Here is a 23,740-nt window from a genome sequence, read left to right as displayed (position 1 = left end):
TTTATATAATTAAATTATCTGAAGCATGCAATGATGCAAAATAATAAACATAATCGAGCGTAAATTTCTCTATCAAATAAAATAACTATAATTGGTTAAAAATTGAATGCAGATATAAACTATAAAACTAACACACATATTAAGTTGCAATTCATTTAATATTATTCAAACTCGAGAAATAAATAAACATATATTATTGAAACTCGGATTAAAAATACCAAATAGTGGTGTTGGACGAGCGATTAGTTATGTATACCAACAATCTATCTTTCATTCTGTAACTATACTCATTTTCTCTTTTGGTGTCACTAACTATTCTGTGTTTCAACTTTATTTATTACGTTTTAGCAGTCTTGATCCCTCTCTGGTAATAATATACACATAAGGTATAAGGATATGACCAAGCTAGTTGTGGTCAAATGAATTGAGGGGTAAATGTTTAATGATTCTTTTTAAGGCAACAATATGGACTTACTTATGATTCGAACTTTAATGAGGTCTCTCTAAAGTTAGCCCCCAACAAAATCATCTTCAAATTAGCACACGATTTATCATTTCTCTTTCCAACCAAAAAGAGCTTCCTGCTACATCCAATTATTCATTCTTTTCGTCATGTATGAAGTATTCAATTCGAAAATTTTCCATATGTTTGGGAAAAATATATCTGACTCAGGATGTTGTTCTTATCTTCTCTTAGATTTTGGAGCTTGAATACGTATGTTTCTCGTATTATACGGGCTTAAACTTCCATATTGAATAACATGTTTTTGGTCAAAACCATATTTAAAAAATAGATAAGGTTTACGTGCATATATATTGAAATAAACAATTAATTTTAACCTTTGGTTGCATCTGTATGTGCATTAGCCAATTGTTTGACACACAAGCCACTAAAATTGATGTTTCTTGCAGACACTTGTTCCACTGCCTTGCAAGATCTTTATAGTGTGTGTGTGTTTTAGTGTTTATACATATAGCTAGTCAGATTATATTATTTAATATGCGCCACGTAAAATGGGTCCTTTATTTTGGAATGATGAGTGATAGGTAACGTGTATTTGGAACCAATTACGAAGAAACTAATACTTGTGCTAAGAATATTTTAGAAGGTTACGGTCGATAACGATTTTTTGAGTCTATTCAAGCCAAAAGGCGGAAGTACTATAGTTTAGTGGTTAAGATTTAAAGGGTTCTATAGCTAGATATGAGTTTTCAATCTCAGACAACACAACTATTTATAGATTATAGGATGCAAACTTTAACAAAGTTTTTAGAGTGCGAATACTGTAGGAAGAGTCGTTCGAAATCTAAAATTGAACACGGAGCAAATATCTAGATTTTTGAAAATATCTATAATTTGGTACATTTTATATGGATAATCAACTCTCTGATCCACTCTGTAATTATCCACATATTCAGTTTCAGTCTTTGAAATACTATGCATCCAGGGATGGATCCACTTGAAGAGGCGACGATTCAATTGACACCGGCAAAATAACAAAAACTATAATTTGTATGATTATACCTCAATAAATTTCAGTTGGTGTGAATTTAACATTGAACCCCCCAGACCATGGTTTGATTCTCCCCAAAGACACCTCTGACCCCAGTACCATCTTTTGCTGGATCCACCACCACTCTTCCAATTATCCCCAAAAGTTTTTGTACAAAGGTCAGAAACGCACAACCCATTACAAAAATTTCTCATTACAGAACACAGGAAAACAGAACAGAATCAGAAACGCATACTCATTAAATCTCCCACATACACACATAATATTCATAGATACATACACGCATACATACATACATTCAAACACGTAGAAAGCAGACACAAACTCTCATCATCTTTCTCGTTTCATTATGCCTGCAATCATGATTTTTTGGTCTCTTAACCCGCATGCTCCTCCTTCTCTATATCCTCCAGAATCTCTCCCTATAAATACCACTTCTCCTCCACTGACCACCACTACCTCTCTCTTCTCTCTCTACACACACACATTCTCTCTGCTCTGTCCTAGCAACCCCCTCTGTTCTGTTATACTCACCCATCTTCTTCTGACCTTGCAATGGCAGTGTCCGGGTTCGAGGGATTCGAGAAAAGACTCGAACTTCGTTTCTCAACAACCAATAACAACCCAATGGGCCTCCGTCTAATCGACTTCGAATCACTAGACCAAGTCCTAAACGAAGTGCAGTGCACCGTGGTCTCCGCCGTAGCGAACCACAGCTTCGATGCTTACGTCCTCTCCGAGTCGAGCCTCTTCGTCTACCCAACCAAAATCATCATCAAAACATGCGGCACCACGCAACTCCTCAAATCAATCCGACCGTTCATCCACCTCGCGCGTACCCTCAGCCTCACGCTACGCGCGTGTCGCTACTCGCGAGGGAGCTTCATATTCCCGAAAGCGCAGCCTTTCCCTTACACCAGCTTCAAAGACGAAGTGGTCATCGTCGAAGAAAGCCTCCCCAACTCCCTCCGTTACCGTAAAGCCTCCGTCATGACGCCGTCTAATAATAATAATAACCATTCACGTGCTTGGCACGTGTTCACAGCGAGCGCTGACGTGGCACCTGACGAGCCGCTCGTTGTGGTTGAGGTCTGCATGACGGAGCTTGACCGAGTCAACGTTCGGAGCTTCTTCAGACGGAAAGGCGACGGTAAAAACAGCGACTCCGCTGGGAAAGAGATGACGCGGCTGAGCGGTATAGATATGATAAACGCAAACGCGTTTATATGCGATTTCGCGTTTGATCCTTGCGGCTACTCGATGAACGGAGTCGACGGAGACCGTTACTCGACCATCCACGTCACGCCTGAAGACGGTTTCAGCTACGCGAGCTTCGAGTGCGGTTTGTCTCTCTACGACGACGGCCACGGAGATATCTCGGAGGTGTTGACCCGCGCCATTGATGTTTTCCGGCCAGATTGCGTCTCCGTCGCCACCACTTACGGCGGCGAGGATTATGACCACGAGGTGACGAAGCGCTTGGAGCGTGTGTTGGCTAAAAAGCTCGGTCTTAAGTGTCGGAGCAGACTTGTGGATGAGTTTCCGGGATCCGGAACGGTTGTTTTTCAGTCGTTCACACCTCGCCGGAAATATTATTCGCCGGAGGGAGGAGAACAGTAAAGAAAGGGTTTTAGGTTTTTAATTAGTTGAGAGGAGCAAGAAAAGGGGAGGTGATGACGTGGAGGGAGAGGATTGGTTGACTTGGGTAAGGAAATATATTAAGTGGGAACGTATGATCATGCACCCCACTTTGCACTTGTGGCCAATGTCACGCCTAAGCATTTTTGAGGTTCAGTGTTGTAGAATTTTAGTGGGGGATGGTAAAAAATGTCTGCTCTTTTTTTATTTTCTTTCTCATGTTTGTTTTTGAAATCTTTAAAATTTTAAATTATCTTAAATATCTATATCCGTCTTTTGTTACACGGTTTAATTTGATGGGTGCAAATTAATTCATTCACTACCGTTCGAAGTATATTTACGAGTGTCAAAATAAATATTTAAGAAAATAAATAGAAATAACATGGGTTCAGACCTAATAATGTGTATGTTTAAGTGCTTTAGACTATTATAAAAATCTCAAACAACAAAATATTTATATTCTCAAGTTATGCTTTTTGCTATTGACCTTGGAAAAGGGAAATTAATATGAGTTATTCTTGGATTCACCCCCAAAAAGGTTCACCAACCAATAGAAAATTATCATTTTAAATCTAATATTTTTTAATTAAGTAAACCAAATAATTTGGCAAATTATATTATTTTTTCAAAATAAAATTAAAAAATAAATAAAAATAATATATAAAAAACGAATTCAAAAAAAAAAAATATTGTCAACAAAACACTAAACCCTAAACTCTAATACTAAACCCTAAATTCAAATCCTAAACCCTAAATCCTTGGGTAAACCCTAAATCCTTGGGTAAACCCCTAAACCCTTGGAAAAACACTAAACATGTTGTCAACAAAACACTAAACCCTAAACTCTAATTCTAAACCCTAAACCCTTGGGAAAACCTTAAACCTTTGGGTAAACCCTAAATCTTTGGGTAAACCCTAAACCCTTAGGTAAACCCTAAACCCTTGGAAAAACACTAAACATTTGGATAAATTCTAAATCATAAATCTTAAACACTAAACTCTAAATCTTAAAAATAAATATTTTTTTAAATAATATTTTTTTAGAACTATTGTTATTTTTATTTATTTAATTTTTTATTTTTTATTTTAAAAGCATAATATAATTTGGCAAGCTATTTTGTTTCCTTAATTAAAAGATACTAGATCTAAAATGATAAATTTCTATTAGTTGGTGAACCTAAAGATTCAGCCGAGGGGTGAACCCAAAAAAAAGTCAATTAATATATGGTTAAAGTTAATAATCGCGCATGTAAACTCTTTATCCATCCCCAACATACTAAAATACAATTTGCACGTGACAATAATAGGCTTAAAAACCCAAATCTTATTATTATGTCCAGTAGCCAAACTTAAATTGTTTTGTTACCAATCAGTGGAATCCCTCCACTCTGACACTTCACTTTTGTAAACAACTAGTCTCGAGAAATTATACCTCAGTGGCTGCAAACGTTTGTTAGAGCTCACAAGCTCTATTGGCAATGCCACTAAGCTTAGAGTCTGCAGACATGACAGTTGCTGGGACAAAAATCTATTATAAACCAAATGGTCAAAAAATCTAGAGCATCCAAAAAAAATCTACATGGACCAATTAAATGGAAATGACGATTTTGCCATTAATGAAAAAGTAATATGAGCCATTGGATTGTCACATCTATGTTTTAATCTTGGCCATACAACTTCACACATGTCTAATTCTCCCTCATTCTCTTTCTTTAATCTCAGCCACTCACATCTACACAATCTTCCTTATCTCATTCTCTCATTCGAGTTGGTAAAACTAGTATAACTCGTAAAACTAAACATTTTAAAAAATTATATAATTAGTATACAAATGTTATAATTTACACATGAAATAAAAAAATAAATATTCTAATTGGTATATGATGACAAAAATGTCATCTAATTCATTTAAGATTTTTCAATTTTTTGTTAAATTATTGCATTACACATTTAATTTTATATTATATATTTTATACTTTTAAGGTTATTAACTATATTAGCCATATTTTTATGATAATCAAACATCGAACATATTTTATAAAGCTATGATGTGAAAATATTGGTACAACCCTTATAACTAGACATATAAACAATATATAGATATATATATATATATACATATATATATAACTTTTATTATATATTAGACGAGTATTACTAGTATAACTAGTACAACTTCGACGTTTCAGAAATTAACAAAACCAATTTGGTATTTCATATGAGAAAAACAATCATATATCCCAGTTGGTATGTACTCATAAAGTTTTTCTTAATTTAATTTGAAGTTTTTTAAAAAAAATATAAAAATTATTACACAATTCCATAAGTTTACATGATCTACCTTATACTTTTAATGTTTGTTAACTTGTTTGTCCACATAATTTTTGGAAAACATACATGAAATGTAGTTTTACAAAATTGATGATTTCATTGTAACCGGGCAAAGACTTGTAAACATAAATACGTGGTACAACTGAGGTAAATGTATTTATTATGTGATACAACTAATATTTTATGATTTCACTGCCAAAGTACAACTATGCACAAACTGGTACAACTCAAAAACTAGTACAACTATGTACAGTCGGTATATTTTAAATACATTTATATTATATGTTCATTTGTTTATTACGGGCGGGTCTACATGCATAAGCACCACTTGCACTTGCCCAAAGACAGGCCTGAACCTACTATAACTTTTTCTGGCTTTGCTAGGGTTGGGCAAAAAATCCGAGAACCTGAAGAACCGAACCAAATATGATCCAAAAAGTAGTACCGTACCCGAACCGAAATTAGTTAAATATCCGAACGGGTTCAAAATTTTGGTATCTAAAGAACCAGAACCGAATCCGATCCAAACCGAAATATTATAGATACCCGAATATATCAAAATTAGAATTATGTACCTGAATATGTTAGCTATTTGTAGATATAATATCCAAAAAAATATCTAAAATGTATAAGATATTTTGAAATTGTCTAAAATATTTAAAAATATATACAAATAGTCAAAAATAAATATCTAAAATAGCTAACTCAAAACACCAAAATACTTAAAATGTCTATTGATTGATTCTCCATCCAAATTTTCAAGCTAAACTAATTTTTAGGTTAAGTATAGGTATTTTAGCATACATTATTCAAAATTTTATGTTATATATTATTTTTATTTATAGATTTTGAGAAATTTAAATTATATATGAATTGAAAATTTATTAAAATAATTTAAACGGAGCCAGAATCTTTAAACCTGAAAACACAAAATCCAAATAGATACGAACTGAATCCGAATGGGTAGCCGAACGTCCACCCCTAAGCTTTGCAGCCGCCTTCTTTTGCTACGAGAACATAAAGAATGAAGATGCATTTTTTTCCTAAATAGTACACTAGTATAACTAGTAAAACAAAGTCATTATCCAAATTAAATATTTTCGAAAAAAATTTATTAACATATTTTGACACATATAAGCAGGAGGATTATACCAATATTTTTATTGGTTCTGCATTATCATCTTCTATAGCACTGACAACAAAAACCAAATATCATCATATTAATTGAAAAGTTGTACTAGTTATATGCATTGTATTTGTACCAGTTATATTAGTTATACTCAATCTATTTGAACTAGTTATACTTGTTTTAGTTATACTAGTTTTACTAATTTGAGTTGTACTAGTTATACTAGTAATACTCTGTGTTTTTTTTTTATTTTGAATCTAGTACGTAAAAGATGAAATTTGATTCTGGGTAAGTTATAATTGATTGAATATGATTATGGGTTGATCGATTTGGTATAAGAAAGAGAAAATTAGCGGATAATTGAAAAACTTTTTTGATTTTATTTTAAAAAATAAAAACTATCGATGGAGAAGAAAGGAGGAAGAAGAAGAAGATTTAGGTTAGTTGGGTCGGGTTTCGGGTGGGTCGGATTCTGGATCGGATAATAATGGCATGGGTAAGTATATATGTTTAAGTCTTTAGGTTTTTTCGTTATTTTACTTAAATTTCTATTTAAATTTAAATACAAAATGAAAAAAAAAAGGATGGGTCTAAATGAGATTTTTTGGACCCCAAATGGTCCATACTAGCATTTGATCCCAGTTGCTGGCTTCCCTCTTCTATCGGCAGTTTTATAAACATCAAGATATTGGGCATCCATGATTGCCGGGGTTTGAAAGGACTCAATGGTTACTCTAGTTTGGAAGTACTCAGAAGTTGCTGGATCGAGTTTGAAAGTCCACGATCTTAAGCTGTTGTACAATAGTCAATAGATGAAGCGCCAATATCAATCAGCACTTGGTCTTGTCTTTATAGATTGGATAAACCTCAAGGACTTCCCCAAAATGCATCATTGTGGAGTTGGAGATCATTACGATCAGACTACAACGCTCACTACGGTTTACCCGAGAAGGTTTAAAGCCTATTCCATTTGTATCAGGGTTTCTTGGGATGCAAGAATGTTGTCAGCTTTCTTGTAGAGATCTTCCAGCGCTCTAGGTTCTGTCGTTATCTGGTGATGTAAATGAGAAACCTTCAAAATCCTGATCTTCCTCGAGAGTCGAGACCAATTTATTTAAGTAATAGTTAAATTGACACAATCCTGGATTGCTTCACACGTCTTTGGAAGGTGCTTTTTCTGACAAAGTCCCGGATTGCATCAGGAAGATGCCTTTTCTAAATCTAAACAACCTGTTTTAGCTCCTACTATGCATATAATACAAAAAAATTATGTAAAAAATTGCATTTCTAAACTGTTTCTCTCGACATGAAAAGTCAAGATTTATCTATTTACGCGTCTTTACTCTTTTCCGATGCTATTTCTTCTTCCCATCTGAAAGCTTTGTGATCATTTTTCTTCGTGTTGTTATCCATGGCTTCTTCTTCATCTCTGTCTCGCAGTTGGTTGTATCACGCCTTCCTGAGCTTCCGTGGAGAAGACGTGCGCGAAGGCTTTCTTAGTCACGTTCTGAAAGAGCTCAAAAGCAAGGGAATCATACCTTTCATTGATCACGAGATCAAGCGAGGCGAATCCATCAGCCCCATGCTTCTAGGAGCGATCAGACAATCAAGGGTAGCCATCGTCTTGCTCTCCCGTAACTACGCCTCCTCAAGCTGGTGTTTGGACGAGTTAGTGGAGATCATGAAGTGCAGGGAAGAAAATCAACAAACAGTGATGACCATTTTCTACAAAGTGGATCCAAACAGAAAGGAGATTTCGGGAACGCCTTCGATGAAACCTGTGTGGGAAAAACAGAAGAGGTGACGCAGGCATGGAGGAAAGCTTTGGAGGAAGTCGCGGGTATAGCTGGTTACCACTCTAGCAACAGGTTCGTTCAATTTTACTTCCATTTGCTTATTATGTGTACGTAATGACTGTTTTAATGAATGTTTTTTTTAGTGGCAACGAAGCTGATTTGATCAACAAAGTAGCCTCAGATGTCACGGCTGTGCTGGGTTTTACACCATCAAAGGACTTTGATGACTTTGTAGGCACAGAATATCAAGTCACAGAGATAAAATCTAAGTTGATCCTACAGTCAGAAGAAATTAAGGTCATTGCGCTTGTGGGTCCTGCCGGGATTGGGAAGACGACCACCGCCAGAGTTTTATACAACCAACTCTCTCCATGTTTTCCATTCAACACTTTTTTGGAGAATATCAGAGGAAGTTATGAGAAGCCTTGTGGTAATGACTATCAGTTGAAGTTGCATTTGCAGAAAAACTTGTCGTCACTTGGGAGTGGCTCAACAAATGCTGAGTGGCAAAAAAGTGTTGGTTGTTCTTGATGAAGTGGATAGCCGGTGGCAATTAGAGGAGATGGCAAACCAGCGTGGATGGGTTGGTCCGGGAAGTATTGTTATCATTACAACCGAAGATAAAAAACTTCTCAAGTCACTGGGACTCGGGACCAACCATATGTATGAGATGATATTTCCAGCTTCAACTTGGGCTCTGCAGATCTTCTGTCAATATGCTTTTGGTCAAAATTCTCCAGATTATGGTTTTACGAGGAATGTCCATGGACGAGTGGATAGAGGCACTACCAAGGCTCAGGTCTAGCCTTGACAGAGAAATTGAATCAACTCTATTATTTGGCTACGACGGGTTAAGTGATAATAAAGATAAAGCTCTTTTTCTGTATTTGGCTTGTTTCTTTTCTAAGTTCCCTTACCGCTTCAAGGTTGATCGCTTAAAGAGACTTCTTGAAAAATGCGGGTTGGATGTAAACCATGGGCTTCAAATCTTAGCTGATAAATCTCTTATATCTACATTCTTCGGATACGTAGATATGCATTGTTTACTGCAACGAACGGGTAGAGAAGTTGTCAAGAAACAGTCTCTGGAGGAGCCTGGAAAGCGACAGTTCTTGTGGGATACCACCGAAATTGCTGATGTACTTTATGAAAATCCTGTAAGTTTTTGTTCACGTGTGCAGTATGCTGTTTTCTTGTTTTTTTTAAGCTGATATTTTTTTTCTTTTTGATAAACTATTGTAGGGTACTGGAAAAGTCCTAGGCATATTTTTGGACACTTCAGAGGGAGGGGAAATCCAAATGAGTAAAAGCTGTTTCGATGGGATGAATAATCTCCAGTTTCTAAAAATCTCCCCTGATAACTTATGCATACCCGAAGGCCTCAACTGTCTTCCCTACAAACTCAGGTTGATACATTGGAACAACTGTCCATTGACATTTTGGCCTTCCAAGTTCTCTGCCAAGTTTCTTGTCGAACTAATCATGCAACGTAGCAAATTGGAGAAGCTTTGGGAGGGAATCCAAGTAAAATTATTCATCTTTTTTGTCTGTATTGTATTTGCGTGTAAAGCGCGATTATTCATTTCTCTAAAATTTATCTTTTTTTTTTTTTTTTTTTTTTTGTATAGCCTCTCCCTTGCCTCAAGCTGATTGATTTGAGTAAATCTGAGTATCTGAAAGAGAATCCTGATCTATCAGAAGCAGAATTAGACCTTTGTGGCTGCAAAAGTTTGTTAGAGCTCACAGTCAGCAAACTTAACGATTGCGTGCTCGTGATGGAATTCAGTGGTTGCTCGAGTTTGAAAGAACTGATCAAGCTGAGATATACTGCGATAGAGGAGATGCCATCATCAATCAGCACTTGGTCTTGTCTGTAGAAACCTGAAGGAGTTCCCAAATGTTTCTGACAGCATTAATGAGTTGGAGTTGTGCAATACAGGGATAGAGGAAGTTCCTCCATGGATTGAGAATCTATTAGGTCTGCGTAAACTACTCATGTATGGATGCGGGAAGCTGAAAACTATATCTCCAAACATTTCTAAGTTGAAGAATCTTTATTTTCTTGGTCTGAGTTTTTGTATTATGTTGAAATTAAACACGAAGAGATACATACTGATGATGGCTTATTTGAAGCAAGAATCGAATGGTCGCGTGACTTGATGCGCAGTTGGACATTACGATCAGACTTCTACGTTGACTACATTTTCCCGATATGTCTACCCGAGGAGGGGAGGCTCTTACATCTCCAATATCATTATGTTTCCTCGGCGGTAATGGTTTCATGACTATTCCAGTTTGCATAAGCTTGATGTCTCAGGATGCAGAGACCTCGTAGCACTTCCACAGCTTCCAGGTTCCCTTCTATCTCTAGATGCAGAAGATTGTGTATTTTTGAAGATAATTGACTCTTCTTTCCACAATCCAAAGATTTGCCTAAACTTTCCTTACTGCTTCAACCTGGATCAAAAAGCGAGAAAGCTCATCCAGACATCAGCTTGCAAACATGCGGTCTTACCGGGTCAAGAAGTGCCTGCACACTTCACTCACCGAGCTACTTCAGGTTACTTAACGATCAGTTTGATTCCAAGACCTTTTCCTTCATCCTTTAGATTCAAAAGGCAATATTAATCCCAAGGATTCCGTTTCCGTAGATGTTAATTTTTCATCCGTGGCTGTCACTTGTCGCGTCAGGGGTAAACAGAATGGCCTCACAGTCGGGCGTGGATCAACCCAGCTCCAAATGCTAGCTCTATATGGACGTAGAGAGCATTTGTATATATTTGAAGAATCTTTCTCTCTAAACCAGGATTGACCTGAAGCCGAAGAAACCACTTTCAGCGAGCTTAGTTTTGTGTTCAGAGTCCATGATAAACCCTGGAAGGTCAAAGGCTGCGGTGTACGACTTTTGGAGGAGGACCCTCATTGTATTCTTGACGAAAAAGAAAATGAAGACGAAGAATGTATGGGCATAAACATAGAGGCAAACAATGAAAATGCAAGTGGTGAGCATGATGAAGATGATGATGATGAGGAGGATGATGATGATGATAATGACGATAAAGGTTGTGATGATGTTGAAGGTGCTGAGGATGAAGATGATAGTGTCGGTGAGGATGATGATGTTAACGAGGATGGTGATGATGATAATGACGAAGACGATGATGATGATGGAGGTAACGGTGACAGTGATGAAGATGAGAGTGGTGATGATGAGGAAGGTGCTGAGGATGAAGAGTATGAAGTTGGTGATGGTCATAATGATGACGTTGAGGAGGATATAGAGGATGATGTCAATGATAATGACGCTGGCTTTTCTGATGCAATAAACATAAAGGCACGCAATAAAACTGAGGAGGAAGAAGAATCTGGACGTGATGAGAATGCAGAGGCGAGGACAAGGAAACGAATGAGGTTAAGCCCTGTGTAGGTATTGGAAGTTTTGGTATTGGTGCTCGAATTGCCCAAATAGCTTAAATGTATCCTGTATGCTCTCGCATGCCATCATGAGCGAACCTGTAGGCTGTAGTCATAGCTTCTGGGCAGGTTTGATTTACTTCCCTTTCTTTGCTCGTTTCTGGTTATTTTTATATTAGAAAGTATGTAACGTTCCATATATTCAATTGTTATGAGTGCTATTTGTGTATGTGTGCATGCACCTTCTTTAAAAAGTTCAGTCATTGAAAACAGAATCATGGTTGACATTGCTAAGAAACTCAGAGATTGTGTATGTTTGTACGCTTATTGATTATGTGCTTCTATGCACAGATATTTCAAAGGAGCATCGATAGAGATGTAGGATTGCGCAGTGGCAGAGCCACATAAGAAATATATTTAATAATTAAATTAATATAATAAAATTTATAAAATATATATTATAAACTATTAATTAGAAAACATTATTAATTAGAATAGTGAATAAAAATATAATAAACAATTTTTTTTATAACTAATGATAGATTTTATAAACAATTTACCGAGTCACCTCATTTCTTGTACCCTGCGATTTTAACCTGCAAAAAACACTAGCCTCCATTTTTGTCTCCTGTTTTTTCATTGTTTTCAACATGTTCTTGCCTATTTCTTTCTAATGTTGGTACATCTAACTAAATTACATTGATTTTTAACACAAATCGAAACAAAACAAGAGAATTTCGAGATCCTGATTTTATCTTTGATTATGGTCGATTTGACACTGTGGTTGGCTGTTCCACGTACACTCGCCGGCCAAGCGGCTGAGTTAACCGAGTTTTTGAACAGGGAAAACAACTATGTTAAAAAGGATTCAAATGAGAGAAATAAAACAGAGAATTTCCTCTCAAAATAACCAAGCTTTTGTGAAATGCAAATATTCTTGCTATTTTAGGTCTGCCAAATAACATTGTTCACATCACAAAACACAAACCTCAACAACTAAAGAGACAGAGCCAGGTTGACCTAATAAACTGGACCGAGTTTTAATGGATCGAGCACCTGGACATAGTCTTCATATCAATCTTCTGGTCGTCGAGCTCTCGGGCGCCCAAGTTGCTGGGCTGTGCTTTTGGGCCGAGCTCGTTATTCGACATGCCTTGTCGAAAGATGCAATCACTCTCCACCAAAAACGAATGATCGTTAGAAAACTAGTTCAGAAAGCCTTATATAATAAGCAACTTATCAATGCTTCCTAATCACAAATGTACATGTGGCTTTTCTTTATCTCTGTCATTTCTTCCTTCTCCTTGCATTGCATTCCTTCTAAGCTTGAACGTCTTTGGAACGAATCACAAACACCAAAGGTTATCAACACTATCCGGACCCATAGAAGAAGAAGCTTTGACACAGATAAGTGGTCAGCATGTAGATTTGTGTCTGTCTCTAATGACTTCAGGTCCACTAACCTTTGTCGGCTTGTCTGGAAACGAATTGTGTCACGTGGCATTAACCCACCAACGTGGGAGCTGTCACATCCACCCACATAAACAATGGCTTCCTTCTGAAAATGTCGGAAAATGGTAGTAATTTTTTTTCACTTTCATTTTGACTTTAATTAGAAAGTTGAGATTGGAGAATACATTAGTCTGTTACTCTAAATTTAGGTTTTAGATATTGATCAAATTATTGAGAATATTCTCTGGGAATTTTCTATTTAGAAAGGAAAAAAAATATAATTTTCATTTCATCTAAAATTAAGAAAGAAGAGGCGGATGTTCAGTTATAACAAAAGAGAAGATGAGGTGTAATAAAAGAGAACCAATGATCATGTCTTCCGTTACTTTCTCTCTTCTCTTTCCTTAATCTCATTTTCTGTCTCCAATTCCATGGAAGGCGTTCGAGACTCCTCAGAAACTCTTGCTTCCACGACAACGTCTTCTCCGTCTCCCTCCGAGTAATTTCCTTTCTTTATCTCCTTTGACAAAACATATAGAGACATATGTTTTTAATGTTGCTCGGAGAAAAAAGATTTGCAAACCATTTTATGTGTACCTTGTCTTGCAAGTCATCTGAAAATAATGTAACTTAAATTTGTTTTTTTGATGTGAACACGTGATCTTGCAGCGATGTAAACGTTGAGAATCGTGGAAAACAATTAACTCCTCTCTCAACAAGAAGATCTCGAGCTGGCTTCTCTGATTCTTTCTCTTCTCATGGTAAAATTATTAAAAAAATTCATTTACTTTTTTGAGATTATTCTTGACTAAACAATTTCATGAAAATCTTACCATCATTCTATCCAGATGAAGAGCAAATAGCAACCTTCTGCGCAAACAAATCAGAATCAGACGATGATTTACTAAGGAACATAGAATCTGAAACATTATCATCTTCCGTGTTGAGCACGTCAGACACATCATCATCAGAAGCTAATCATCATCCCCACCATCGCCGTCATCATCATTCGCATGTAGGACCTACCAACGGTCACTGGAGAGTTTTCCACCGTCTACTCAAGAAAGGATCATCAGCGATGCCATTCAATACATTCTCACATCTCAAAGGAGTCCCTAAACTAACCAGACGCAAGAGCAAACGCATAAAAGACAACATGGTCCCTGTTCTACCTGCTGCTGCTCTTGACACTGATGACTTGTTCCTTTTCAAACCTTCCTGGAAAAACTATTCCCTCCAAGACATTCAAACCGCTACAAATGGCTATAGCCCTGGTTAGAAAATCTTACTTCTAAAATCTTTTTTTTTAAAGAATCTTTGCTACATTTTGTATGTTATTTTGTTGAAGAATCTTTGTTACATTTTGTATGTTATTTTGTTACTTCTGAGAATCTTTGTGACATTTTGTTTATATATGCAATAATGTGACATGAATATTGTGGATATTATGGCAGAGAATCTGATCGGAGAAGGTGGATATGCGGAGGTATATAAAGGAGAGATGGCAGATGGGCAAATAGTAGCTGTAAAGAAACTGACTAGAGGGTCTGCTGAAGAGATGACGATGGATTATTTATCAGAACTAGGGATCATAGTTCATGTAGATCATCCAAACATTGCTAAGCTTATTGGATATTGTGTTGAAGGAGGGATGCATCTTGTTCTTGAGCTATCTCCTAATGGAAGCCTCGCTTCTTTGCTATACCGTGAACAACTTCTTCATTATTTGATGTTTTCAAAGCAATCTTGTCTGACATTCATTTAATGATTCAAAGAACTAACTAAGATTTTTATAATACTTTTGTAGAGGCAAAAGATAAACTGAGTTGGAGCATAAGATACAAAGTGGCGATAGGAACAGCTGAGGGACTGTACTATCTCCATGAAGGTTGTCAAAGAAGGATCATTCATAAAGACATCAAAGCTTCTAACATCCTTCTCACTGAGAACTTTGAGGCTCAGGTAATGATTATTAAGATAAAGATAAGATATAGTCTTACGAACTTATGATTATGAAACAATAATGAACTCAAACCGTATCCTTATTTTCTTTATTAGATATCTGATTTTGGGCTAGCGAAATGGCTACCAGACCAATGGACTCACCATACTGTATCCAAAGTGGAAGGAACATTCGGGTTTGGAATCTCTCATTGATGTAGATCATATATACATGGATTCACTTATCTCTTGTACTTTATAAATCTCACGTATAATCTCTTATGTGTTTCATACATCAGTTACCTTCCGCCAGAGTTCTTCATGCACGGGATTGTAGACGAGAAAACAGATGTATATGCTTTTGGTGTACTGCTTCTTGAGCTCATTACTGGTAAACAAGCCATCGACAGCGCACAACATAGCGTTGTCATGTGGGTATGTGATGTGTAACCCTCCCTTAAACCCTATAGCTAGATATAGCCCTTATCTCATAAGTACTTGACATGGATCTTGGTTTTTCAGAACCAATGTGAGAATACTGATATCTATTTCGTTGTGAAATTACTAACATGAGCTATCTATGTTTTTGTAGGCCAAGCCATTGATCAAAGAGAACAAGATCAAAGAACTTGTTGATCCGATTTTAGGAGATGACTATGACTTAGAAGAGTTGGACCGTCTTGTCTCCATAGCGTCCTTGTGTATACACCAAACCTCCATGAACCGGCCTCACATGAGCCAGGCACGCATAACAAAAACATTCACACTTTTCTTTAGCAAAAGTGATTAATATGATCACATATATATAATGACTTATGATACACATACACAGGTTGTGGAGATTCTGAAGGGAGACAAGTGCAGCTTAGATAAGCTAAAAGAAGGAGAAAACTCAAAACTGCAGAGGACATACTCAGAAGAACTATTGGATAACGAAGAATACAACTCAACAAAATATTTGAACGATATTAATCGACACATGGAGACTGTTCTCGGAACATCTAACGACTCTTGAAACATCTTTACTTGTTAAGTTACAAAGAGAATGATTTCACTTACTGCATATGTATATTTGATCATGATGTTGGTGTTCTTCCATATTTGACTAATTGTTTGTTAAATGTTATTCTATTTGTTCTATATGTTAATTACTAAAATATATAATCTCAAATTTGAAAAAATGTTCAATACAAAAAATCAAATACAACACTAGTACAAAGATGGTCATTTCACAGAAAAGACAAGGCATAATTACATTATCTGAAATTGAATGGAGCTGGACCGGGCATACGCAAGATCCGGTACGGTACAATTAGGTTCGGTACGGTACAACAACATTCTAAGAACCTGACAGGCAAAACTGTTTTGTCGTTATTTACAAGAGCATAAATAAACTACGACATCGATGTCTTCCGTCTTCTCTTTCCTCGTACCGACCCTCGTGCATTCTAGATCTAATCAACTACGATGTCGATGTCTCACAATGTATTGTTATTGTTCTTAGCTATCTTCTTCTTCTCCGTCTTCCTTCAATCTTCCACTAGCGCCATTGTTAATCCTTCCAAAGTCAAGCAGGTCTCATCGAAACCCAGGTGTGGGAAAGTTTGAACCTTTCAATGTTAAAACTCGATGAATCGGAAAATTATATGGTTTCTCGTTGTTTCAGGGCGTTTGTGTATGAAGGGTTCCTCACGGAATTGGAATGTGATCATATTGTTTCGCTTGTGAGTGTCTCTTCTTCATTTCATCTTAGCTTTGAGCTTAATTTGGAAATATAAATTTCGATATGGTCGGTGAAAAGGCAAAAGCGAGCCTCAAGAGATCTGCTGTAGCGGATAATGATAGCGGAGAGAGCAAGCTCAGCGAGGTTCGAACCAGCTCTGGCACCTTTATTCCCAAAGCAAAGGTTCAAACTTTCTCTCTCTCTCTTTGCTTCCCTTCCTTGATTCTTACTTGTCTTTATGTGAAGTTTTTTCTTTTCTCTTTGTTTGATCACAGGATCCCATTGTTGCCGGTATAGAAGACAAGATCTCCACTTGGACATTTCTTCCTAAAGGTACTTAGATCTTGAAATCTTATATTCTTGACAAGATGAAGTTATTTGGTTTTTGTTTGTGACAGAGAACGGGGAAGACATTCAGGTACTGAGATACGAGTACGGTCAAAAATACGATGCTCACTTCGACTACTTCCATGACAAAGTCAACATTGTACGTGGTGGACACCGCATAGCAACGGTTCTCATGTATCTATCTAATGTCACAAGAGGTGGAGAAACCGTCTTCCCCAATGCAGAGGTCAGATGAAGTTCTTGTATTGGTTCATTTGTTCCTCTCTTACATAAACATCTGTTTTTGTTTTAATAGATACCTTCTCGTCGAGTACTATCTGAGAACCAAGAAGACCTTTCTGATTGTGCCAAGAAAGGAATCGCCGGTAAGAAACCAAAAACAAAACAAAACAAGACTTTTGGTTTGTGTGTGTGTTTTATTGGTTTATTGTTTTTTTTTATCAGTGAAACCAAGGAAAGGGGATGCTTTGTTGTTCTTCAACCTCCACCCTGACGCAGTCCCTGACCCGTTGAGCCTTCACGGTGGATGTCCTGTAATCGAAGGAGAGAAATGGTCAGCGACCAAGTGGATCCACGTGGACTCATTTGACAGGATTGTGGCGCCTGGTGGAAACTGTACTGATATGAACGAGAGCTGTGAGAGATGGGCGGTGCTTGGGGAATGCACGAAGAACCCAGAGTATATGGTTGGTTCTGCTGAGCTTCCTGGCTATTGCAGGCGTAGCTGTAAGGCTTGTTAGACTTTGTTTCTCCTACTCTCTTCTAAAACTCTATGTTGATGTCTCTTGTAGAGTTGTTATCGTTGGTGAACTTATTCTAACTGGAATATGCATAACTACAACAGTTACCTCGAGAGAATAATATGTAAACACATATACTTAGGCCATGCATCTAGATGTAAATATTTGTTCATTTGGACACATTGCATCAGCTCTAAATGCTGAATCTGGAAACAAAATACACAACATAAAAAAAAATTGATATTTGAGATGAAACAAAAGTACAGTTTGGATGTAGCATTTGCATCTCAAAATCTAAAAGTTTTAAATATCTTTCAATATAAATAGAAAAACAACTAGTTTATATTAATTATTAATATTAGATATTTTCTTTACAAAAATCTTGAAATTGAATTTTCTTTTAAAACTGCAAATTCATGTTTTTTCTGTTAAAATTGCTAAATAATATTTTTCGGCCAATACAGCAAAATTTCTAGAGAATAATATGTAAGCACATGCTTACTCAGATCCTTTATTGGTTATGTGATCCATTTCTTCCTTCTAAGCGTTCTGCTAGGCGGTGTGGTCCGTTTCTTTCTTCTTAGTGTTCTGCTAGGTGATGTGATCCATTTCTTTCTTTGTTCTTCAAAGCTTCCTATGACTGCAGATTGTCTCTTGTCATTGAGCTTTGAAGCGAAACTCTCATAGCAGCCTCTTGAATCGATGCTTTCTAGAATCTGTACTCGTCTTCCATGCAGTTTATCGATCAGTATTTGACCGTCTTTCGATTCAGACCCTTCTGCGATCACTTTAACTTGCTCATCTCGTAGTTTTGGCTTCAACACTGCATGGTCTCCTCCCAAGAACAATGCTCCAACAATCTCTCCTAAGAACATCCCCTGGAACAACAGTTAAAAGGGTTTGTTTAAAAACCAGACAAGATCATCTTTATTAGGAAGCGGAAAACTAAAAGGCTTTTCAACCACATGCTTGTAGCTCATGTGATCCTGATGGAGAGCATGTAGTCTGTCGAGCAACCGGTGCACAAACTGAGATTCAGGTGTTTGAACCGTAGAGTTGAGACTGTTGAGCATCATGTGGAAAGAAGTCAAGTTGCGTTGGGTGGCTAGAGGGATGAGTGTGATGTTTAGACCGGATTCGAGAACAGCCTTAGCTGCTAAAGGATCAAGAAACATATTGAACTCGGCGTATGCATTTGAAGTAACCGTGAATATGTTCCCTTTGTCTGATTTGTTAATGTTTATATGTCCTCCCACTATGTAAACTCCCTGCACTTTACATAAAAAGCTCCCTTAACTAAAGAACTTATATTAAAAAATCAGAGAAAGAAACAGAAGATTATGACCTTGATAAGTGAGGTTGAGTTTTTATCTGATGAGATGATCTTGGCTAAGCTAGTCAATGGTCCATTGGTTAGTACAGTGATTTTAGACTCTTCATTAACAGATTTGGTCAGATATTTCCAAACTTCAAGTGCCAGAGGTTGTCTAAGTTCAGGACTATCAGTGTTCCTCGGAGCTCCATGTGCCACTGAGGTCTCTGCAATGTATCTGAGAAACAACACTGTTAGTAGAAAATATATAGAGACCTTCGTCACCTAATGTATATCATATAACAACGTAGACTACTGCACTTAGCATATAGTTGTTACAATGTTATTACAAAATAATAATAATAATAAAATTTAGCAAAAAAAAAAAACATAGACTACTGCATATAGTTTATTACAATGCATATTTAAGTACCTACGAGCGCTTCTTGGGAGGTCACGAGCAAGGCCATAGAGAGTGTCGGAATCAAGAAAACCGCCACAGCCTTGTGGAATGGCCTTGGCATACAAGCAATCTCCAACGGATGGAGATGTTGGGTCAGACTGGTTCAGTGCTAGCAAGTATCCTAGACCTACTGGTATGTCGTCACGTCCCATCATGTGAAGCAGATCGTAGACCACATCTATTGTCGCTGCGTTAGCCCAACCGGTAGGGCTGACAATAATTGCCTGTAAATTTCACAAGTGATGAGAGAGTTACTTGTGTAAGAAGAAATCGTTTTTAACCCCTACAAAACATACTTTCAAATCTATAATCTCCACAGGAACTTTGAGGAGATAGAAGAGAGTGAGGAAATCTCCTGCGCTCATGTCCATATCAAAAATAACAGGCTTGCCGAGCTGTGTAGTGCTAACGTCTGGTGTGAACCGTTCTTCTCTATAGTATGGAAACTGAGTTGATAAGTTAAACCTCCCTGTTTCTTCAGGCCTATTCAAAACCTGTTCATGATATAAGTAATTTTTGATTTATCACATTTTTAAAGAAGATAGGCCTCATGGGAACATAAAGAACTAACTTCCAAGATATCGACGTAGAACTCTCTATCCAGTTCACTTTTATAGTTCTTGTTTTGTTTAGCTCGTGTGGCGACAAGGACTTGAACTGAATCAGGTCCAGAGGTCTCTTGTGTGTAACCATCCTAATGTAAAACATAATAAAAGAGGGATTAATTGCATTGTTTACTCTGAAGGTTGAAAGATGATTAAGGAAAACACATGTACCTTGCAGTTTCCTTTGTCTCTTCTCTGCATGCAGATTGGATCCTTCAAACCACTCTGGACATGACCACTGTGAACTCCTCCAAGGGTTAGGTTAAACTTTGGAGTGGTTTGTTTGTCAAAAAATGGATTTGAGGCGTCTGGTAATCCGTAAGGTTTGTTTGAAGTAACAATGGTTATGTTCATGTACTCCATTTCGGCGAAATTGTTCTCGCCATTTTTGTTGTTATTATTACCAGAGTTTCTTATGATGGAAACTGCAACACCAGCCATGAAAGAATCCCACATGGAGTAGCTCTGACAATAAATCAAAACAACTTCATAATTATTGAGAAAATGTTTTCAAACTTGACGGATTCTAGAGGTTACAAAATGAGGCTCAATTATTCATGAGGTTTAGATTACTCTACAAGTTAGTTAATCTCAGCTCTTTTTTTCATGATGAGTTTGATATTTTTCAACTATGACCTACTCAATTAGTCTTACTCAGTGAGCTAATCTAGTCACATTAAAGACAAATATATTATAAGAGGTGATTAATATAAGAAAAAAAATCTCTAAAAATTGCTATTAAAAACTGTAGATTATATTATTTATGTCATGTACCACTAATATAACCTCTAAGATAACTAACAACTCACTAGATAGCTTCATAGAAATAGCTCACCTAAGTCTTAGTATATAAAATGCAACACTAGTATGCTAAAAAACAACTATGAAACTTAGGTATATTAGTATTACCGAATAGAATACTTCGGGTGACCAAGTGTCTCTGATGATTTCCAGAGACTTGAAAATGTATTGAGCTTCATATGTTCTTTGATTCTTTTCAAATGTCTCAAAAAACTTCTTGTTGGTGGGTATTGTATTGGTTGCATCTAGAGGAACCAGAGTTATCGGAATACCTGAATGAAATACCTAAATTGGACACAAAACATGACATAAACACATTATAAATACAAAAACACATCACTATGATACAAACCTGGTAAGCAGCAAAAGGATCAGCGAAGATGTTGAACTCAGCGTAAGGATTACTTGTGAAATCTGTGAACAAGTTTCCACAGAATCCAGTAGGGTTTGGACACCGTACACTACCACCCATAATGTATATGTGTTGTATGTTATGTTTGAGGTGAGGGTTTGACATAACGAAGAGAGCGAGATTGGTGTGAGATCCCATCAAGAAGATGCTTATTGGACCTTCAAGAACTTTGTTGGCGATCACTTTTTGTGCTGTTGATTGCTGGAGAGGAGTGTATCTTCTGTTTCCCTATTTTCCCATAATATTCAAGAATATAATGAGTTGTATTTCAACAAGAAAATTGTGGGTGACCTAGCTGATTCACCTAGATAATATTAAGACAATAAAATACCTGAGGAAGAAAATGTTTACGAAATCCATAATTGGAGTCCATGTCTAGTAAACCTTTACGACCTTTTGGGATGGTTTGTCTGTATCTACATCCTCCTGCTGTTGCCATCCCCTGAAATAAAAAAAGAAAATTTATATAAAAAACTTTACCTTAAGCAAAAGTTTTTAAAGCTTGTAGTAGGTTTATTAAGAAATTGTAAAAAAAAAAACGATACATTTTAAATTGTAATAATAATATACATTATAAAAATTGTAGGTTTCTAAGTTACAAGAAAAAATATTCATTTTATTCATCTTTTTGATTATTTATTGCCATCTATCTGAAAAGTTTTTTTTTTTTTTTTGTAACAATCTATCTGAAAAGTTTATTATATTCTTTTTCTACACTATTTTCTCATCATTTTTACTTTATTTCATAAATTTTCATTCCTACTCGGTTCATATTGTTACTCTGGTGATCGCCAGAAACAAACTTTTTTAAGGTTTAAATTCACTAGGCAAATTATTTAGGAACATTTTATTTTTTATTTTTTTGAAACACTTTTAGGAACATGTTCAAAATCATAAACTGATGCATAACTAATTATATGTTAAAAACTGAGGGAAAGAAGAAGAACCTGATCGATGATGGGAAGATAACCACCAACGTCGGGAAGAATAGTTCCATCGTCAAGAATCACACCTTCACCTCCAACACCAACGGCAATATCATCACGACCCATCATGTGCAATAAATCGTACACATGATTCACTCCATGTCCAGCGTTTGTCCAAGCATTTGCACTCAATGTAATCCCCTGTTTCAAAAAACAGAACATCAACTAAAGAAAGTTGGAGACTAGAGCGTAGATGAAGTGCAATGTGCTTAGGCTCACGACTAGATCGAATTCTGATTTGTTGAGCTTCAAGAGGTACAAGAGAGCGATGATATCGTCTGTGTCGACATCTGTGTCCACTAGAATACGGTGTGGGCTAGACCCAACACAGGGGAAGTTATGACCCAAGAGTCCTAGAATAGTGATGACTAGAACGAGCAAGAACCAGAACATCTTGCAATTAAGACTCAACATCAAGAAGAAGAATAAATTCAATAGAATTTTGTTTCTTGTTTGCAATTTAAAAAGAAAGATCAAGATCTGTAACTACTTCAGATATGGACATAAATCTTAGAAGGTTAAGAGAATAATATCTTCATTTTTTATTTTATAAAAATGTTGAAGTTTAAATGGGAAGTTTGAGGGGAAAAAAAGAAACAAATGCATGGAGTATAAAATAACATTCACACTGGTGGAGTTTTTCATATTTAATACTTCAATATAATTTAGTTTTTGACTAAATTTTAATGTTTAAACAACAAGAAACTATTTACTTCCTTCTGTTTCATAATAAGTGTCATTCTAGCTTTTTTTTCTTGTTACACAAAAAGTGTCACTTTACAATTTCAATGCAAATTACACTTACTTTCAGCTGAAAATTAATTGCAAACTGCATTGGTTTTATAAATAATTTTATTTATCTCAAATACTATTGGTCAGAAAGATGTAATTAATAACAACTTACATATATTTCCATTATTTTCTTAGTCTGTGTGAAAAGTGTCAAAGTGACACTTATTAAGAAACGGAAGGAGTATAAATCAACATATGTGTCATATTTATATCTTAAAGTATTTAGTTTGAGAAACTATAAAATATCTCCCAAGAATTTGGATAATCCAAAAAAAACCCGGTGACATAAATGCGCATCCATTTCATTATCATGCATTTACGGAGTATAAGATTCTATAAAACG

At 36.3% G+C, this 23,740-nt stretch overlaps 4 protein-coding genes and 1 pseudogene across 4 annotated transcripts; 4 read left to right on the top strand and 1 right to left on the bottom strand.

Moving 5' to 3' along the window:
• The first annotated feature begins 1,406 nt into the window (after window positions 1-1,406).
• On the top strand, window positions 1,407-3,563 carry LOC106385395 (S-adenosylmethionine decarboxylase proenzyme 4-like). Its single transcript, XM_013825319.3, has one exon. The coding sequence runs from the start codon at window positions 2,070-2,072 to the stop codon at window positions 3,132-3,134; it is 1,065 nt and encodes a 354-aa protein (XP_013680773.2). The 5' UTR covers window positions 1,407-2,069; the 3' UTR covers window positions 3,135-3,563.
• Window positions 3,564-6,872: 3,309 nt separating this feature from the next.
• Window positions 6,873-11,835, top strand: LOC106383893 (annotated as a pseudogene).
• A 1,766-nt stretch (window positions 11,836-13,601) lies between these two features.
• LOC106388096 (receptor-like cytosolic serine/threonine-protein kinase RBK2) lies at window positions 13,602-16,372 on the top strand. The gene is made up of 9 exons (XM_048746450.1): window positions 13,602-13,773; window positions 13,944-14,035; window positions 14,123-14,548; window positions 14,729-14,980; window positions 15,082-15,236; window positions 15,333-15,412; window positions 15,515-15,650; window positions 15,808-15,957; window positions 16,048-16,372. The coding sequence occupies exons 1-9, from the start codon at window positions 13,706-13,708 to the stop codon at window positions 16,228-16,230; spliced, it is 1,542 nt and encodes a 513-aa protein (XP_048602407.1). The 5' UTR covers window positions 13,602-13,705; the 3' UTR covers window positions 16,231-16,372.
• Window positions 16,373-16,584: 212 nt separating this feature from the next.
• LOC106388097 (probable prolyl 4-hydroxylase 4) lies at window positions 16,585-18,172 on the top strand. Its single transcript, XM_013828084.3, has 7 exons — window positions 16,585-16,807; window positions 16,882-16,939; window positions 17,017-17,121; window positions 17,214-17,271; window positions 17,337-17,512; window positions 17,582-17,651; window positions 17,731-18,172. Exons 1-7 carry the CDS (start codon window positions 16,683-16,685, stop codon window positions 18,024-18,026), a joined length of 888 nt encoding a protein of 295 aa, XP_013683538.2. The 5' UTR covers window positions 16,585-16,682; the 3' UTR covers window positions 18,027-18,172.
• LOC106388094 lies at window positions 18,086-23,400 on the bottom strand. Its single transcript, XM_048746447.1, has 12 exons — window positions 22,825-23,400; window positions 22,567-22,746; window positions 21,951-22,061; window positions 21,560-21,847; window positions 21,316-21,492; window positions 20,578-20,871; window positions 20,373-20,495; window positions 20,098-20,295; window positions 19,772-20,025; window positions 19,372-19,576; window positions 18,989-19,294; window positions 18,086-18,904 (listed from the first exon to the last, which is right to left on the bottom strand). Exons 1-12 carry the CDS (start codon window positions 23,017-23,019, stop codon window positions 18,545-18,547), a joined length of 2,691 nt encoding a protein of 896 aa, XP_048602404.1. The 5' UTR covers window positions 23,020-23,400; the 3' UTR covers window positions 18,086-18,544.
• Between the last annotated feature and the right edge of the window lie 340 nt (window positions 23,401-23,740).

The sequence above is a fragment of the Brassica napus genome, chromosome C2 (assembly GCF_020379485.1).
Source record: "Brassica napus cultivar Da-Ae chromosome C2, Da-Ae, whole genome shotgun sequence".
In the NCBI taxonomy this organism is placed as follows: domain Eukaryota; kingdom Viridiplantae; phylum Streptophyta; class Magnoliopsida; order Brassicales; family Brassicaceae; genus Brassica; species Brassica napus.
This window is presented reverse-complemented; position numbering and strand designations above follow the sequence as displayed.

Bases quoted from the DNA above. Each gene is read 5' to 3' on its own strand.
- LOC106385395 (XM_013825319.3), top strand. From the start codon at position 2,070: ATGGCAGTGTCCGGGTTCGAGGGATTCGAGAAAAGACTCGAACTTCGT.
- LOC106388096 (XM_048746450.1), top strand. From the start codon at position 13,706: ATGGAAGGCGTTCGAGACTCCTCAGAAACTCTTGCTTCCACGACAACG. The intron at 15,413-15,514 runs GTTTGGAATCTC...TTCATACATCAG, and splicing joins AAAGTGGAAGGAACATTCGG to TTACCTTCCGCCAGAGTTCT. The intron at 15,958-16,047 runs GCACGCATAACA...ACACATACACAG, and splicing joins ACCGGCCTCACATGAGCCAG to GTTGTGGAGATTCTGAAGGG.
- LOC106388097 (XM_013828084.3), top strand. From the start codon at position 16,683: ATGTCGATGTCTCACAATGTATTGTTATTGTTCTTAGCTATCTTCTTC. The intron at 17,122-17,213 runs GTTCAAACTTTC...GTTTGATCACAG, and splicing joins CCTTTATTCCCAAAGCAAAG to GATCCCATTGTTGCCGGTAT. The intron at 17,513-17,581 runs GTCAGATGAAGT...TTGTTTTAATAG, and splicing joins CCGTCTTCCCCAATGCAGAG to ATACCTTCTCGTCGAGTACT.
- LOC106388094 (XM_048746447.1), bottom strand. From the start codon at position 23,019: ATGTTGAGTCTTAATTGCAAGATGTTCTGGTTCTTGCTCGTTCTAGTC. The intron at 20,496-20,577 runs GTACATGTGTTT...GTTTTACATTAG, and splicing joins GAGACAAAGGAAACTGCAAG to GATGGTTACACACAAGAGAC. The intron at 19,295-19,371 runs GTCATAATCTTC...TGTAAAGTGCAG, and splicing joins ACTCAACCTCACTTATCAAG to GGAGTTTACATAGTGGGAGG.